Below are 19,595 nucleotides of genomic sequence, written 5' to 3'. Positions count from 1 at the left end.
TGAACTGAACTGAACTGAACTGAACTGATCACATAATAAATCTGAGTGCCAAGATGCTTTTAATGATTCTATCAGAGATAAAGAATTTTCAAAGAGCAGTTTGGAGGTCAGTCCAGTTCAGTTGCTCAGCCGTGTCTGACTCTTTGCAACCCCATGGACTGCAGCACACCAGGCTTCCCTGTCCATCACCAAGTCCCGGAGTTTACTCAAACTCACTACCATCAAGTCGGTGATGCCACCCAACCATCTCATCCTCTGTCATCCCCTTCTCCTCCTGCCTTCAATCTTTCCCAGCATCAGGGTCTTTTCCAATGAGTCAGTTCTTCACATCAGATGGGCAAAGTATTGGAGTTTCAGCTTCAGCATCAGTCCTTCCTTCAGGACTGATTTTCCATAGGATGGACTGGTTGGATCTCCTTGCAGTCCAAGGGACTCTCAAGAGTCTTCTCCAACACAGTTCAAAAGCATCAATTCTTCAGTGCTCAGCTTTCTTTATAGTCCAACTCTCACATCCATACATGCCCACTGGAAAAACCAGAGCTTTGACTAGACAGACCTTTGTTGGCAAAGTAATATCTCTGCTTTTTAATATGCTGTCTAGGTTGGTCTTAGCTTTTCTTCCAAGGAGAAAGTGTCTTTTAATTTCATGTCTGCAGTCACCATCTGCAGTGGTTTTGGAGCCCCCCAAAATAAAGTCTCTCACTCTTTCCATTGTTTCCCATCTATTTGCCATGAAGTGATGGGACCGGATGCCATGATCTTAGCTTTCTGAATGCTGAGTTTTATCTCAACTTTTTCGCTCTCCTCTTTCACTTTCATCAAAAGCCTCTTTACTTCTTCTTCGCTTTCTTCCATAAGGATGGTGTCATCTGCATATCTGAGGTTATTGATATTTCTCCCTGCAATTTTGATTCCAGCTTGTCCTTCATCCAGCCCCATATTTCACATGATATACTCTGCATATATGTTAAATAAGCAGGGTGACAATATACAGCCTTGACGTACTCCTTTTCCTATTTGGAACCAGTGTGTTGTTCCATGTCCAGTTCTAACTGTCTCTTCTTGATATGCATACAGATTTCTCAGGAGACAGGTCAGGTGTTCTGGTATTGCCATCTCTAAGAATTTTCCATAGTTTGTTGTGATCCACACAGTCAACGGCTTTGGTGCCAGCCATTAGAGATCTTTATTCTCCTTCTTTGCTCTATTTGCTTTCCACAGCATTTATCACAGTGGCTGTCATGAGAATGTGCCTCTCAGACATCCATCTATTGGAAAATAATTGACCACGGGGTCCCAGCTGTTGTATTCTGAAATCCATCCCTGTATTTGCTCTAAGACCATGCCTCTTAAGAATTACACCCAGCCGTTGATTGAATCTGGCAAGAATGCTAAAGTAGGCTTATTCCTGGGAGACACAAGGCCTCTTGGTGGCTGACGTTGTCTCCAACGCTCTCTGATAGACTTGCCAATCTTCCTTGAACTGCACAATAGATCGGGCTGTTTCCTCCACTCTTAGCTTCACTCTGGTCAGATGTGCACCATGTTCTGACCGCCCTCCCAGACCTCCCCGTCTCCGGCCTTTGCTGCCTACCTCCCCCATTCTCTCTCACACTGTCATTCTCCTAATAAAATCAAACATATTTAGTCCACCTTGGCATTTGGACTCAGACCAACATAATCATCTTCTCACGTCCTACATTTTGCTTGTTTATTATATTTTATGTTTTACTGCCCACTAGAATGTAAGTTCCAGCAGAGCAGGAATTTTGTTAATCCATGTATGTCAAACATCTAGTAGAATGCCTGGTACATTGTAGGTGCTCAACAAATATGTGCAGAATAAATGGACAGCAAAGGCTTACAATTAGCAAGTTAGCAAATTCATATTATCAACGAAATAACTGAATAAACACATGACAATCCCAATCAGTTATCACAACTTTGCTCCCTCCTCAGTTCCCTGATCCTCTTGTTTAATCTAGTCCTTCCCTTACACTAGAAAACACTTGGGTTTTCCCATTACAGAAATGAGATTTGAGAGGTAAATTGTTTTTAGGAAAAGATCCAGGTTAATAATTGGATGACTGCCATCTGTTCTGGGCAGCCAATATGCAATTTTGACTGAGATATTTATCACTATCATTCTCTTGTCTTTAATTTCAGCCAGGATCTGCAAATAAGCAAAATTGAAATTTTTGAAGGCTAAATATTCATCCAATAGCAATCAAACTTGGTCCACACCTGATCAATTCTCCCATTCTCTAGTCTCCCTAAATGTCTCTTGAGGATGGATGACTAAGGACAAACTATTCTCAAGTACGACTCCAGATTCTGGAAATAGGATTCTATGGTGGGATGGCTGTAAATGACAATATGGGGAAGTCTTTTCTCACTGGAGCCACCGAGTTTACTTAAGGAGATCCCCACAGGGTTCCAACTAAGGGGTTTAAGCCCAGCTCTAATTGTTCTGGGAGCTAGATGGAGGAGGAAGCTGAGGGCCCCACTCTTTCTCACAAAGGTGGATGTAATCTTCAGCCTATTTCTTGGGCAGACCTGAAGAATCACTGTTAGAAAATCCAGGTTCCAGTCCTGGCTTTGCTGTTTATTACCTGTATGGAAAATGACCTCTGTGATCCTCAGCTCCCTCATTTTTAAAATAGGGCTAATATCTTTCAGCCTCTTGTAAGATAAATCTGATGTAAAGCATTTGCCTATAGAGGGTACTCAACAAATATTAGCCATTATTAATTCTGATATTGATAATGCAAAGGAAAGTAAACCATTTGTTCAATGTTTGGGTTGTCCTTTTAACTTCTTTAGCTGAATGTTGATATGAAAGTGCTTGACAGCATCTACACATATAACAATGAGGTAGATGGTAATTAGGATTTATTGCATCAAAATTTAATTAAAGAAAGGGCAGGGGAAAGAAAACAGACAAAGTCAATCATAAAGCTTCCAAAACTCTGCTTTGAGCTAAGAGTCTCGCTGGGTTTGATTTCTTTTTTCCAAAGGGCCAGGGAATCCTCACATGGTGTCAGACTACATGAGTTACAGAATGTCTCATCAGACTTTCAAAGTCTCCACACTCCTTTCTCCTGTTTAACTGGTGAGGTCAAAATGGCCACCTTCCTGAGTGTCATTGATGAACAAGGTGCAAGAAAGAAATGCATGCCAAAGAAGTCCAAGACAGAAATAACAGAGAGTGGTACTTGACATTTAAACCACACTGAACACGGCTGATGGGCCAAGCTCTTAACAGTGTCACATCACTGTCTTTAATTTCTCCATGACCTAAAGATTCCAAACTTTGAAACAAACTGCTGGAGTAGGAAGAGAAGGAAGAGGTGAGGACAGCCTGATGTAAATTTACCACTAGATTAAATTCTAAAGTTGCCCCAGAATTTTGTATTATTATCTGAAAGCAATCAAAGAAAGAAAAGCAAGCAAGTGACTTGGCCCAGTCAAGGTAAGGCTCTGTCTTTGCAACTCTGGTAGAGAGAGAGTAGGGGTCAACAACTTTGTACAAATACACACAGACCCACACATGCAGAGATCTGGTTGTGTGTGGCTAGAGCAGAGGCTGATGAAACCCAGAGCGTGGGCTCCTGGTGCTACTCCTAGAGAAGAATGAATCGGGTAAGGAACAGTTAATAAGAAAATGTGCCTCGCTCACTGTGCACATTGCAACAAAGAGCTGGCAGCTCCTGAAGGAAAAGGGCTTGTGCCGCTGCCGTTCAAACTTGTCAGTCAGCCTGTGCCAGCAGCCTCAGCGTCTGCCTCCCCGGCACACCCTCATTACATGTGTCTGTCTGGGCTGATCTGTACATCTGCTCGGAGACGCTCCTGCCGAGTCGGGGATTTCTGCTTCTCTCCACCAGTGCAGGAGTGGGTCTCTCCCGGCTTCTCTTCTGTCACCTCCACCCCTCTCCCCAAGGAGGCTCCTGCTTTATGGTAGCTTTGGACTTCCCTCACTGGCTGCCTGTCCCCGACTTCTAGAATGGAAGAAGCTGAGCTGGTGAAGGAGAGACTCCAGGCCATCACAGTAAGTCTGCCTAGTTGTAACTCACGGAGGTGCTTGTTACAGGGACGACAGACACGCTGCTTGCTGCCCCTGCTGCCGAGGCCCGTTAGTGAAAAAACAGAACTGTCACCTTTCACGGGCAAGTCTCTGCCGCTCTCTTAACCCTGGTGACCCTCGGTAACTCTTGGGCTTCCGAATCTAAGTAGAGAGCAAATGTTCTTGATTTTCACAAAAACTGTACCTATGTTTTAAATAGAGGTCAGAAGCTTTTAAGGCAGTTTGGTTACACTATCATGTACCTGAAAAGCATAGATTTTCCTTACATTTATATCTGACAAACACTAGATCAAGGAACTGATCTTCAACTTGGAAAGTTTTTAAAACAATTAACTCACCAAAAAGTGAAAATCTTTTAAAAGGAGGAGAAAAAAGAAATTAAGAAAACTACTTGAAGCTTTTTATTTGTAGTTGTGATAGTGTGTTCCGCAAAGCCTTACAGAATTAAAATGACTATCGTTGTACTTTAGCTAAGGATTAAAACAAGAGAAAAGTAGGTAAAAGCATGTATCAGATTAATTCTAAGATATCAGTTTCCAGCAGAGTCACAAACTGAATAAGATCCTGATAAAGGAATGTAATGCATGCAATGCAATGGATTGGGAAAATATTTTGTTAATACCAGGAAGGAGAATAGTGCATTTTTTATGTTTGTTCTGGGAAAGAGTCAAAGTATGAAATGAATTACTTTCCCTAAGTGATCCAGCTTTTTTTCAATTTTACAAAGCCCTCCATTTGGCAGTCACCTGGAAATCTCTGGCACAATCATTTATCATTGGCTACAACTTATCATATAATTTTTTTAAAGGAAAAACACTTTAGAAATCAACATTCCATTTTTTCAGCATTTTCTGACACTGAAATTAGCTGTCAAGAGTACTGTTTAAAAACTGATGCATAATATCACAGATGTGGGTTTATTCATTTAAATGTATTTGGACGTTACTATCTATAAAAATTACTCTTTACTCTCTTGTGAAAAGAAAACTGATGCAAAATCAGAGTGAATAGAAAGATACTATTCTTTGCTCTTCAAATTCTGATAGCATAAATTATTATTATTATTAAGCCCAATTTAGAATTTTTATTAAAAAGATACAAAGTTTCAGTTCCACCCAGAAAGCATTCAGTAACTTTAAATATTTTCTCAACCAATGGTTTAGGAACCAAAAGTCCACAGATAAAGTTGGCACTTTTCCATAAGGCAGTGCTCTCAAAATGTCCAACTCCTAATTAGTACATTTTCCTTTCTTCAGAAAACCTTGGTTTGGATTATTGTTTGTTTTGCTTTGTTCCTTTTGTTGTGAAACTCAGCCACTGTTTCAGCTGTCTTGCTTTAAGGGACAGGAACTGGGCCCTGCTCTGCTGTTTTTGGCGTGGGCCTTTTGCATTACAGCTGTTGTCTAAAGGTTACTTTATCAGGCTGTGTGAGTTGTGTGGGCACAAGCTCTGCTTTCCCTGACCCTTCTATCCCCTAATTAACTAAATTAAATCGTATATCCGATGAAATCCACACGTAGCTCCTTCTTCCACCTTTTCCTTTTTGAATCGCAGCCTACCCTTACTTCAGCCCTTATTACGCCTGCTGCACTTTACAACTCATACTGAAGCGGCACATGTTCTAAGGGTAAGATCGCACTTTGAAAACGGAATTTCCAACTGCAAATAAAACTAGGACAAAAGTCATAATGCTTTAAATGCCTTATAAGCAGACCAGAGAGTAAACAGGTTCCTGAATATACTGGTGTGTACTTTTATGATGATTAAAAAATAATAAAATAACAACTAGTTTTTGGATTATTTCATTAGCTTAACCATATCCCTTTTGAAAGAATAAGCATGTCTATAAAGTAAAATTACAAAATAATTATATTTTGGAAGTAAAACACTTGTATAAAATTGTAGAGAAAAAATTGAGAAAAGTTTATGGGGACAAATTTCCCCTAGTCTATACCTCACTGAACCAAGTCCAGTCACAGAGGTCACCACTGAAGATGAAAAAATGGAGCACTGGTGTGTCCATGGAAACAACACATCCACTCATCTCCCTCCCGGACGCCCTGGGAAATGCCAGCTCGCTCCACCCTTGCCTTACCCAGGAAGCCACCTCAGCTATTCCCCTTCCCCCTAGGGAAATGAAAACACAGTGTCCAGAGAGTTTTCAGGGATTGTCTCGCTTTTGGAAGCACTTAAAATCTTCAGACTCTCAGACCTAGACTAAAACTCAGAGACAATAATCTCATTTTAACTGTTTTCATTCTATTTCCCTATACTGAAATAATTTTTATATACTTCAAGAACAAAATCAAAAGACAGTTGCCCAGTATAACCAAACAGCGATTCAGAGACTTCACTTTATTGGAAAACAAAACTTTCAACATTCTAAGATCTATTTGAGTTTCATACTAAAATTTATTCCTCTAATTCATAGCTGAGAAATGAAATAAACTTCACTGCAATATTTATTTGACGTGATTTTGAGGGTCCAAAAAGTCATTATTTCTACTGCAAGAAATTTAAAGATAAATGTATATGCCTGAAACTTGATAGAATCAAGTGCCAGTCTTCTTGTTCCTCTTTTGAAAAACAACAGATTAAACACAGCAAGTAGATGGAATGTGACATTAGGCTCTCAAATTGAAAACTAAATTACTGTGATGGTGCCTTTATTTCTCATACCAGTAAGTTAAATTTTATATTATTCAGGAGGCTTCTCAAAGACTTAAAGGGAATAAAAGAAAAAAATTATGAAAGTACACAGAAATGATTATTTAAATAGGGTACTTCATTTGGTTGGAGAAGGAAAGGGCAACCCAGTCCAGTATTTTTTCTGGAAAATTTCATGGACAGAGGAGCCTGGAGGGCTGAAGTCCGTGGGGTCACAAAGAATCGGACACAGCTGAGAACTGAACATGCACTTCATTTGGGTATACCAAGTATGGATTCTATTTTGTATACTTACTCTCATGTTTCTCCTTCATTACCTTATCCAGGTACAGGCATACCTCGGAGACACTGCAGATTTGGTTCTAGATCACTTTGATAAAGCAAATATCACAATAAAGTGAGTCACATGAATTTTTCAGTTCCCAGTGCAGACAAAATTTATGTTTCAACTGTATAACATAATACAATATTATTATGTCTAAAAAATAACACATATGAGTGCTAAGTTTCTTCAGTCGTTTCCGACTCTCTTCTACCCTATGAACTCCAGGCTCCTCTGTCCACAGAATTCTCCAGGCAAGAATACTGGAGTGGATTGCCATCCCCTCCTCTAGGGGATCTTCCTGACCCAGGGACTGAATCCACATCTCAAGCTTCCTGCATTGGGAGGTGGGTTCTTTACCACTAGTGCCAGCTGGGAAATCCACAATTTAAAAAATACTTTACTGCTAAAAAATGCTAACCATCATCTGAGTCTTCTGAAAGTTGTAATCTTTTTGCAGTAGTAGCATCAAAGACCACTGATTACAAAGACAAACAGTGTATGTTTTCACTTGTATGTGAAACCTAAAAAAATAAAGCAAATGAACAATTATAATAAAGCAGAAGCAGATTCACAGAAACAGAGAAAAAACTAGTGGTTACTAGAATAGGGAAAGGGGCAGGATAGGGGCAAAGTAGGTAAAGGGGATTAAAGGTACAAACTATTAGTTATAAAATAAATGTTATAAGGACATAATGTACAGCACCAGGAATATAGTCAATATTTTATATACCTTTGTATGGAGCAAAATCTATAAAAATATTGAATAGCTAGGTTGTACACCTGAAACTAATATAATATTGTACGGTAACTATGTTGTTGTTTAGTCATTAATCCGTATGCAACTCTTTTGTGACCCATTGACCTAGCCCACCAGGCTTCTCTGTTCATGGGATTTCCCAGGCAAGAACACTGGAGTGGGTGGCCATTTCCTTCTCTAGTATATCTTCCCAGAACAGGGACTGAAAATGTGTCTCCTGTGTCTCATGTATTATCAGGCAGAATTCTTTACCACTTTCTTGAGCCACCAGGGCAGCCCTCAAGTCACTATACCTCAATTTAAAAAAAAAAAAAAGACTGCTCACAAAGGGAAAAAAACAAGAAGAAAGATCACTGATTATACATCACCATAACAAATATAATAATGAAAAAGTTTGAAATATGGCAAGAATTACCAAAATGTAAAAGTGATCAAATGCTGTTTTAAAAAAATGGTGCCAATAGACTTACTCTGTGCAGAGTTGTCACAAACTTTCAAACTATTTTAAAAAAGCAGTATCTATGGAAATAAACACTATGTATCTAGTGAAATAAAAGTGAAGCACAATAAAATGAGGTACAGTTGTGCCAACTCATAACTTACTAAATTAATAAGTTAATTAATCTCTTAGTATCTCTTAGCCAAAGAGTTTAAGTTTTCAATTATAAGTGGAAAACAGAATACTTCAAACTAAGTAAATACTACATTGATTAAAAAGTCTCTTGAGGCTTAAGTTACTACACAGTATTTTAACAAATAGCTGATTTTTATACAAAAGGAGAACTGTTAAAGTAGGCTAGCAAATAGAAATGCACTTTAAATATTATCAGAACTGAGGCTACCAATGTCTCCAGTGTTCTCTGAAAGAATGACATGAAGGACTGAGTTATCTCTACAAGGTTCCTCTCTGGAAGTAAACATGGTACACATCGAAGAATGATGAAATGGCCCAAGTGAATTTCCCACAAAAACAGAAATATCTTCTGATAATCAGTAATATCCTATATTGGGGACTTCCTTGGTGGCTCAGACGGTAAAGTGTCTGCCTACAATGCGGGAGACCCGGGTTCAATCCCTGGGTGGGGAAGATCTCCTGGAGAAGGAAATGGCAACCCACTCCAGCATTCTTGCCTGGAAAATCCCAGGCACAGTGGAACCTGGTAGGCTGCAGTCCATGGGGTCGCGAAGAGTCAGACACGACTGAGCAACTTCACTGTTCATATCCTCCTTCCCAAGCAACAGATTTTCTTATTTCCATTCCCATGGTGGCATTAGGAAAATATTGTTACTAAATAATGGGATACTCAGGCTGGAAAATTCCTAGATCTGAAACTGCAGGAGATCATAGAAGTGCACAAAAATAGTAGTACTTTGGGGCCAGGATGGGAGGTACAGTTAGTGAGCTCAAAAAAACCCTGAGAACTATAATCAATATATAGAGAACAAACCCAGTCGAGGAGAAAATGGGTAAGAATAAAGCTGACATTTTTACTTTCATTCAGATTTAACTTTTAGCTGTTAGAAATGCACATTATCCACTCATTCTCTCATTCCTTTTTTCAATTAAAGGTTATTGAGCACTTACTAAGTGCCAAACCTCATTCATTTTTTGCATCAACAATATATGTACTCAGTCTCTTAGCCATGTCTGACTCTTTGCAATCCCATGAACTGGAGCCCACCAGACTCCACTATCTGTGGGATTATCTCAGAATGAATATTTCCTCTTCCAGAGGATCTTTCCAACCCATGTATCAAACCCACATCTCTTGTGGCTCTTGCACTGGCAGGCAGGACTCATTACCACTGAGCCACCTGGGAAACCCTCAACGACATACAATATTTATTTAGGTCTCATGCTTTTAAATGAAAAGAAGTAAAATAAGAGGAATTAGGAGTGTCAGAGGGGCTTCCCTGATAGCTAAATTGGTAAAGAATCCACCTGCAGTGCAGGAGACCCCAGTTCGATTCCTGGGTCAGGAAAATCTTCTGGAGAAGGGATAGGCTCCCACTCCAGTATTCTTGGGCTGCCCTTGTGGCTCAGCTGGTAAAGAATCCACCTGCAATGCAGGAGACCTGGGTTCAATCCCTGGGTTGGGAAGATCCCCTGTAGGAGGGAAAGGCTACCCACTCCAGTATTCTGGCCTGGAGAATTCCATGGACTGTATAGTCCATGGGGTTGCAAAGAGTTGGACACGAATGAGCGACTTGCACTTTCACTTTCAGGAGTGTAAGAAGTGAGATGGGATGGGTTGCAATTTGCTGTAAAATGGTCAGGAAGGGCCTCAAGGAGAGGGTGACATTTGAACATGGTTGGAGGTGAGGTGAGCTTGTCAAAAGTTAGACAACGGCAGTAATCACAAGAACAAGCACCTGCCTAGGACTGACTCCATTTGGTAATAAGCCATATAAAGTCCTGACACTGGAATTTGAGCAACAGAGCCAGATTTGCCAGCCAAAGCTGCTCATGACGCAAAATAATCAAGAGCTCTACATTTCCCCAGATCCACTCCCTATTTTGTTCCACTCCCAAGGAATTTTTTCTAGACTTGTAAACATAGGAATGTAGGAGGCAGAAAGTTCTTTGTATAAAACAGAAATCTACTCAGTACAAAGACCGCTATTAAAACAGTACCATAAATACACATAGATCCTAGTTACTTCTCTTTTTAATTAATTAATTCTGGTTTTGGCTGTGCTGGGTCTTCGGTGCTACCTTCAAACTTCCTCTAGTTGCAGCACATGGGCCTAGTGTTGAGGCTCTGCACTGTAGAGCTTAGGCTCAGTAGATGTGGCACATGGGCTTAGGTACTCTTTGGCATGTGGGGTCCTTCCAGATCAGGGATCAGAGCTGTCCCCTGCATTGGCAGGCAGATCCTTAACTACTGGACCACCAGGAAAGTCCCTTTAGTTACTTCTTTAGCACATGCTTCCTCTCACTGGACACCCCACCTCATCTCATTCACCTTTTTCCCAATATCTGGTATTTTCTAACAGTTAATATGACAGTTAATGACCTCAAAGCAGGATCTGCTACATAATTTGTGAGGCCCAATACACCATGAACATGTGGGGACCCTTGTTCAAAAAGTATTCAGAATTTCAAAGTGGTAACAGCAGAAGTTTAAAAGCATTCAAATAAAGCTCTGGGCCCCGCTGAGAGTGGTGCTGCCATGTATGACTTCCCAGGTCACATGTCTAAGAAGCCCAGTCCAGCCATGGACATCTCTTTCCTATGTATTCCTTCTAAACAAATGAGAGCATAAAAACAAGTGCAAACCAGCCTGAATCACAACAGAAGGTAGACCTTAACGTGTATTTGGATCATTGTGTTGTTTAGAATTCTAACGACACCTCAAAGTAATAATGACTAAAAGGAAGCACAGTGAACCACTGTTTCACTGCACCTGTGGTTAAGACAGTTATGGAAAGAACTCCCAATTTGTCATGACCATCCCAAGACATTCACATAAAGTTGGTACATGGAGATGTAGGAATCTCCTAAGCAAAGATGTCCTGTGCTAGTATATTCAAACAATTAAGCCTCTGCACAATTTTCCACAGTGCTATGCTAAGATTACATGTTTCTTCCAGAGAGGGAAAGGTTTCTTAAAACAAAAGTGCTATGCCACATTTCTTTGCCAAACATAATAGCCCACCCACAAAGGAGCCCATGTGATGAGGTACAATAATTTTGATGCCTTGTTAAGGAAACTACTTTTTGATAATCAGGGATGGTTTTTTTTCCAGTGTGCTATGGAGTGATAATGCTACTCTGCCAAGCCCTCTACTGACAAGGATCCCCACGAACTTCCTCAACACTACTAGATGGTGAAAAGGAAAAGCTGCTTCTTTAGAAAACTGTGATTAAAACAAGCCAGAGACTAAGTGACTAAATCTACCAAGAGTCTAAACAATACAGTGTAGTTCAGGCTAGAATCAAAGCAGAGTTTCCACTTCCTAAACTACAGACTGAAACTAGCTAGCTTCTCTAGAAATAGGATAAGAATATTTTAATTTATTAATTTATTCAATTTATTTAAATGGCAGTGGTGTCATTCTGGGAAACTCAAGAAGTTTCCTCACCAGGAGCCCTGTGATATGTCAACTTTCCTAAAACACCATAGGAATAATTTGAGTGAGATCCATACTTACAGTTTTTATGTAAAACCCCAGTGACTGAGTGATCACTCAAACCATTTGAGACATAGAGCCAGGTAATTTTCTGTCTTAAGCATGAAGTTTTCAATGTGTAAGTGTATCAATAACTGGCATGGAGTGATACAATATGTTAAAAGGAGACATAACAACTACTCAAAATCAATCTATGCTACCAAATCTAGATACAAAGACATCTCAAGCACAAGAATTCTGCAGTTAGAAAGAATAATAACACCAAACTCCCAGTCCATCTCTCCTCTACCCCACCCCTCTTGGCAACCACAAGTCTGTTTTCTCTATCTGTGAGCCTATTTCTGTTTTGTAGATGGGTTAACTTGTGTCATATTTTAGATTCTACAAATAAGTGGTACCATATGGTATTTGTCTTTCTCTTTCTGACTTGCTTCACTTAGTATGATAATCTCTAGGTATATCCATGTTGCTGCAAGTGGCATTATTTCATTCTTTTTTACTGCTATCTGTATATACCACATTTGTTTATCCATTCATCTGTCAAGGACATTTAGGTTGCTCCCGTGTCCCGGCTATTGTGAATAATGCTGCTCAGAACATGTGCTCCTCTGGTGGTTCAGTGGTAAATAATCCACCTGCCAATGCAGGAGACGCTGGTTCAATTCCTGGGTCAGGAAGATCCCCTGGAGAAGGAATGGCAACCCACTCCAGTATTCTTGCCTGGGAAATCTCATGGACAGAGGTGCCTGGCAGGCTACAGTCCATGGATCACAAAAGAGAGCCAGAATGACAGTGACTAAACAACAATGAACATGGGGTGCATGTATCTTTTTATTTTTTTATCTTTTTGATTATATAGTTTTGGGAGTTTGGGGTTAGTAGATAAAAACTAATACATATAGAGTTGATAAGCAACAAGGTCTTACTCTAGAGCACAGAGTACTGTATCCAATATCCTAAGATAAACCATGATAGAAAAGAATATTTTAAAAATGTATACATGCATGTAAAACTGAATCTCTTTGCCGTACAGCAGAAAATAACACAACTTTGCAAATCAACTATACTTCAATTTTTTAATGGAAAAAAATTAATAGCAATTAAATTGAAAACTCAATATTCAAATATACAACGAATATACAAAAATCAAATGCTTTCTGAAAAACAACAGTCAGAAATTGTAATGTAAAAAAGTGAGACATGACCAAGCACGCATGATGTAATGTGAAAGTAATTCATTCCTGATAGCTACACTTTAAAAAAAAAAAACAGTTAAAGCCTAAAAATAATTTTATTTAAGAAATGGGAAGAATTTATATGAAGAAATCTTTATGTTTATGTTTTATACCCACTAAGGAACAGTGCAGGATATATATAATTTAATTTTACTAAGTGACATATATGTCTAGAGAGACACACCGCTTCTTGAGGTAAAGTCTGAAGACAAAAAATGTTGTCACATATTTTCAAATTTATTTTAAGTTTAATGCAATTCCAATCAAAATCTCTAAGGAGGCATTCTTATTCACTTCTGGTGGCACCATGAAATTGTTGAAACAGGATAATTCGGCAATCAGTAAAAGAAAACTCAGAAACTGTTTTACTATTTGACCAAGAATTTTATTAACAAAGAAACATACAAATACTAAAGAAAAATAAGAGATGCGTATAAATTGTATTCTTAAGACATTCATAAGATAGCAAAATCATTTCTTAGAGTATTTAATAAAAAGTGGAATCCAATTCAATGTCCAAAAGTAGGGATTAGCTGAATAAATACAGTGCACATATACAAGTTTGTAGATATACTTGCATATATATATATATATATATAATGGAATAATAAGTATCCATTAAAAATAATTTAGAAGACTAATGATGTGGTATATCATCATTTCATGGTATATCAAGAGAAATAAAATTACTAAATGTGTAACAATTCCAGCTTTATATGAGCTATAACATATTATGCAGATGTAAATCATATATAACAGTATCAATCTCTGATTATCTCTGGATAATGATAATTACTATTAGGAGTAACTTTTAAAATTCTACCAGGGTATGTGAGTTTTTGTTTGCTTCTTTGGCTGTTTGTTTGGTTGGCTGGTTTGTTGGTTGGTAATTTTGGTTTGGTAGAGAGTGATGAAGCATAAGGAACCAGCTGAGTTTTCCATTTAGTTTCTATCTGAACTTAACAAAATGATTGCAAAATTCAATGGGAAAAATAAGTACTGCTACTAATCAAGACATTTTAGAGAAAAGCAACAAAGGAAAACTTGCCCAATAAAATGTTAATTTATCTCATTGGTGGTACATAGTATTAGTACCAAAATCTATAACTAAAGACACACACAGATAAATTGAAGCCAGACCCTAGTTTACAATTTTTAAATGTAAATGATAAAATTAGTAAATAAAAAAGTAAACCAGTAAGAAAGAATTATTTGATTAAGTTTCAAATTTAGTTAGAATTTGCGGGGGAAATAGTTAGACCCTCAGCATTTACCATAAGTCAAAATTAATTCAACTGGATTTAAGAGTGTTTAAAAAAGTCTTTAGAAAACTAGAAGAAAATATAGATGAATAATTACTGTATCTCAAAAAGTAAAAGATATTACAAATATAAAAGCAAAAAAAAGGGGGGGAGCTTCCCAGGTGTCACTAGTGGTAAAGCACCCGCCTGCCAGTGAAGGAGACATAGGGAGGGTCCACCCCTGGGTTGGGAAGATCGCCAGGAGCGGGGCATGGCAGCCCACTCCAGTATTCTTGCCTGGAGAATCCCCGTGGACAGAGGAGCCTGGCAGGCTATGGTGCATAGGGTCACAGAGAGTCAGACAAGACTGAAATGACTTAGCACAACACAGCACATAGGAAAAACAACTTTCAGTACTTCTAGAAACAACATAAATTGAAAAAAAAAAATTAAAGGAAACTAGGAGACTTCATTTACAACTAAGTATGGCAAACAATGGGGGCTTCCCAGGTGGTGCCAGGGGTAAAGAATCTGCCTGCCATTGCAGGAGAGGCAAGAGATGGCAAACAAAGGCTGCTATTACTAATTCAAAGAACCCGTGTGTGTGTGTGGGTGGGTGTGTGTGGGTGGGTGGGTGTGTGTGTTCAGTCGCTTCAGACTCTTTGTGACGCTATGGACTGTAGCCTGCCAGGCTCTTCTGTCCATAGGATTCACCAGGCAAGAATACTGGGTTGGGTTGCCTTATCCTTCTCCCAAAGAACTCTTTCAAACTGTTGATTTAAAAATTAATAGGCTTTACGAAAAAAAAAAAAAAAAAAAAGGACTTCCCTAGTAGCTCAGCTGGTAAAGAATCCGCTTCCAATGCAGGAGACCCCAGTTTGATTCCTGGGTCAGGAAGATCCACTGGAGAAGTATTCTTGGGCTTCCCTGGTGGCTTAGTTCATAAAGAATCCGCCTGTAATGTGGGACACCTAGGTTCAATCCCTGGGTTGGGAAGATCTCCTGGAGAAGGGAATGGCTATCCACTCCAGTACTCTGGCCTGGAGAATTCCATGGACTATCCATGGGGTTGCAAAGAATCCTACACGATTGAGTGACTTTCACTTTACCAAAATATAGGTGGACATCACAGCTTCCCTGGTGGGACGAATCAGCCTGCAATGAGAGAAATGTAGGTTCGATCCCTGGGTCAAGATGATCTCCTGGAGAAGAAAATGGCAACCTACTCCAGTATTCTTTCCTGGGATAGCCCACAGACAGAGGAACCTGGTGGGCTACAGTCCCTGGGGTTGCAAAAGAGTCAGACATGACTTAGCAACTAAGCCATCACCATCAGGTAGTCATCACAAAAATTTTTTACATAACTAATACAAATAGCCAAGAAAATTATACACATTAATATATAATATTTGACCACAGAAATCTTATAAATCTCATTAAGAGATCAAAATTAGACTATTTTTGCTCTATTTATATTGCTTAAGGATCTTTCACATATAATATTCCTACTTAATAAGAGTGAGGTAATATACACTGCTTTGCATAAATACAAGTTAAAATAACTTTACACTGAAGCTTTTTAGCAATCTGGAAACATCCATACCCCTTGACTAGGTAACTACATTCTAGACACCTATCCTGAGGAAATAACTAGACGAAAGTGGTCGAAATTTTATAAACAAGGAATTTCATCATACAGCTACTTATAACAGCAAAAGATTAAAAACAATCTAATGGGCTGAAAAAGGGAAACTGATTAAGCAAGTTATGCTCTTCTGAATAAAATTGAGTTATTTTAATAAAATTCAATTACATGAGAAATGCTCATGACACAGTATTAAGTGCAAAACGTAAAACACAAAACTGCATATGGGCCTCCTTGTGTGGTTTCTGCATGTGTTTTTATAAACATAGTTAATTGTTTTAAGCATTTTGAAAAAATATTGGAATAAAATGTACCAAAACGTAACTAGTAGTTATTTCTAAAATAGTGGGATTATGGGAGATTTTTATGTTTTTCTTTAAAGTTGTCTAGATTTTTCAAACATTCAAACATGCAATTAGCATATCCTATAGGTTTCATAGTTCACCTTTATTAATAATAAAATAATCATTAATTTGGGTTCCTCGTCCCTAACAGACAACATGTTTGAAATCTTGCCTTGGTCATCTTTTATTTCATTGCTTCCCAAACCTGGCTGTTCATTAAAGTCGTCTGGAGCAGTTTTTAGCAACAAGTCATCCAGTGCACCCCCACTTCACCCTTGAAATCTCTGGCTCAAAGAATTAGCTCAATATGTTTATGTTTACTTGCTTATTGGGCTTGGTTTTATTTTTCTATCTCTATAGTTAAAAAAAAATGTTAAGATAATCATTTTCAAATAAGTATTCCTCTCTGTTCACATTTACACAATTTTAGCAAAGAAAAAAATAAGAAATTTTGTCAAAAGTCATGCTGAAACCAAGATATACTGAATTCTCATGATCTAGATACCTATGCTCCTCAGTTGCTTTACCTGCATAACAGGAACAAACAGGGTCTTAACTTCCTGGCAACTTGGGGGAAATTAAGTAATTGATACATGTAAGTTCTTTAAGTATTCCCAACACATAAAGCACTCAATCAGTTCAGTTCAGTTCAGTCACTCAGTCGTGGCTGACTCTTCTCAACCCCATGAAGCACAGCACACCAGGCCTCCCTGTCCATCACCAACTCCCGGAGTTCACCCAAACCCATGTCCATTGAGTTGGTGATGCCATCCAGCCATCTCATCCTCTGTCGTCCCCTTCTCCTCCTGCCCTCAATCTTTCCCAGCATCAGAGTCTTTACAAATGAGTCAGCTCTTCACATCAGGTGGGCAAATTATTGGAGTTTCAGCTTCAGCATCAGTCCTTCCAATGAATATTGAGGACTAGATTTCCTTTAGGATGGACTGGTTGGATCTCCTTGCAGTCCAAGGGACTCTCAAGAGTCTTCTCCAACACCACAGTTCAATTCATCAATTCTTCGGTGCTCATCTTTCTTTATAGTTCAACTCTCACATCCAAACATGACTCCCGGAAAAACCATAGCCTTGACTAGATGGACCTTTGTTGACAAAGTAATGTCTCTGCTTTTTAATATACTGTCTAGGTTGGTCATACTTTCCTTCCAAGGGGTAAGCGTCTTTTAATTTCATAGCTGCAATCATCATCTGCAGTGATTTCGGAGCCCAAAAAAATAAAGTCAGCTACTGTTTCCACTGTTTACCCATCTATCTGCCATGAAGTGATGGGACCAGATGCCATGATCTTAGTTTTCTGAATGTTGAGCTTTAAGCCAACTTTTTCACTCTCCTCTTTCACTTTCATCAAGAGGTTCTTTAGTTCTTCACTTTCTGTCACCCTGCTTATTTAACTTATATGCAGAGTACATCATGAGAAACGCTGAGCTGGAGGAAGCACAAGCTGGAATCAAGATTGCCAGGAGAAATATCAATAACATCAGATATGCAGATGACACTACCTTTACAGCAGAAAGTGAAGAACTAAAGAGCCTCTTGAAAGTGAAAGAGGAGAGTGAAAAAGTTGGCTTAAAGCTCAGTAAACGTTAGCTAATCATCATTATCTGCAGATTGTAAAAATTTAAACAAAAGAAATTCTTTTAAATTTTTTTTAAAATATCAAATATTTTCTCTTAGATGTTCCTTGTCTAAATACAAGACTGTTTAATAATTCATTCTACAACTTTGAAAAAGGATTAATCAATACATTTCAGATCAGTTCAGTTCAGTCACTCAGTCGTGTCCGACTCTTTGCGACCCCATGAATCGCAGCACGCCAGGCCTCCCTGTCCATCACAAACTCCCGGAGTTTACTCAAACGCATGCCCATCGAGTCGGTGATGCCATCCAGCCATCTCATCCTCTGTCGTCCCCTTCTCCTCCTGCCCCCAATCCCTCCCAGCATCAGGGTCTTTTCCAATGAGTCAACTCTTCGCATGAGGTGGCCAAAGTATTGGAGTTTCAGCTTCAGCATCAGTCCTTCCAATCAACACCCAGGACTTATCTCCTTCAGGATGGACTGGTTGGATCTCCTTGCAGTCCAACGGATTCTCAAGAGTCTTCTCCACCACAGTTCAAAAGCATCAATTTTTCAGCGCTCAGCTTTCTTCACAGTCCAACTCTCACATCCATACATGACCACTGGAAAACCATAGCCTTGACCAGATGGACCTTTGTTGGCAAAGTAATGTCTCTGCTTTTTAATATGCTTTCTAGGTTGGTCATAACTTTCCTTCCAAGGGGTAACCGTCTTTTAATTTCATGGCTGCAGTCACCATCTGCAGTGATTTTGGAGCCCAAAAAAATAGTCTGACACTGTTTCCACTGTCTCCCCATCTATTTCCCATGAGGTGATGGGACCAGATGCCATGATCTTAGTTTTCTGAATGTTGAGCTTTAAGCCAACTTTTTCACTCTCCTCTTTCACTTTCATCAAGAGGCTTTTTAGTTCCTCTTCACTTTCTGCCATAAGGGTGGTGTCATCTGCATATCTGAGGTTATTGATATTTTCTCCCTGCAATCTTGATTCCAGCTTGTGCTTCTTCCAGCCCAGCTTTCTCATGATGTACTCTGCATAGAAGTTAAATAAGCAGGGTGACAATATACAGCCTTGACGTACTCCTTTTTCCTATTTGGAACTAGTCTGTTGTTCCATGTGCAGTTCTAACTGTTGCTTCCTGACCTGCATACAGGTTTCTCAAGAGGCAGGTCAGGTGGTCTGGTATTCCCATCTCCTTCAGAATTTTCCACAGTTTATTGTGATCCACACAGTCCAAGGCTTTGGTGTAGTCAATAAAGCAGAAATAGATGTTTTTCTTCTTTAAATATTCCTTATTCACCTTTATCTCTGTTCAAAAAACTGAGTCATATATACCTATGACTAACTCATGTTGATGTATGGCAGAGGCCAACATAATACTGTGATGCAATTTTCCTTCAATTAAAAATAAATAAGTTTGGGGGAAAAATAGATCATATACCATCTTCAGCCTTCTGATGTCTCTTCATTTCACCTAAGATTCCAAGACTATTTGACATTTTCCTGTTGTGTCTATAAATGTTTCTGCTCCTTGAATTGAAACCCATGAGAGTCTGAGCAGCTGTGTCTT

The 19,595-nt window shown here is 39.0% G+C and overlaps 1 protein-coding gene across 1 annotated transcript in view; it reads left to right on the top strand.

The window, feature by feature from the left end:
- The first annotated feature begins 3,636 nt into the window (after window positions 1-3,636).
- PALMD (palmdelphin) overlaps window positions 3,637-19,595 on the top strand; it is a 57,543-nt gene continuing 41,584 nt past the window's right edge. The window contains exon 1 of the mRNA XM_043460559.1: window positions 3,637-4,048. Within this exon, the coding sequence (XP_043316494.1) occupies window positions 4,004-4,048 (45 nt within the window). The 5' untranslated portion in view covers window positions 3,637-4,003. The remainder of the gene's footprint in view (window positions 4,049-19,595) is intronic.

The sequence above is a fragment of the Cervus canadensis genome, chromosome 2 (genome assembly GCF_019320065.1).
Source record: "Cervus canadensis isolate Bull #8, Minnesota chromosome 2, ASM1932006v1, whole genome shotgun sequence".
In the NCBI taxonomy this organism is placed as follows: domain Eukaryota; kingdom Metazoa; phylum Chordata; class Mammalia; order Artiodactyla; family Cervidae; genus Cervus; species Cervus canadensis.
Note: the sequence above shows the minus strand (reverse complement) of the source record. Positions and strands in the feature narration are given on the sequence as shown.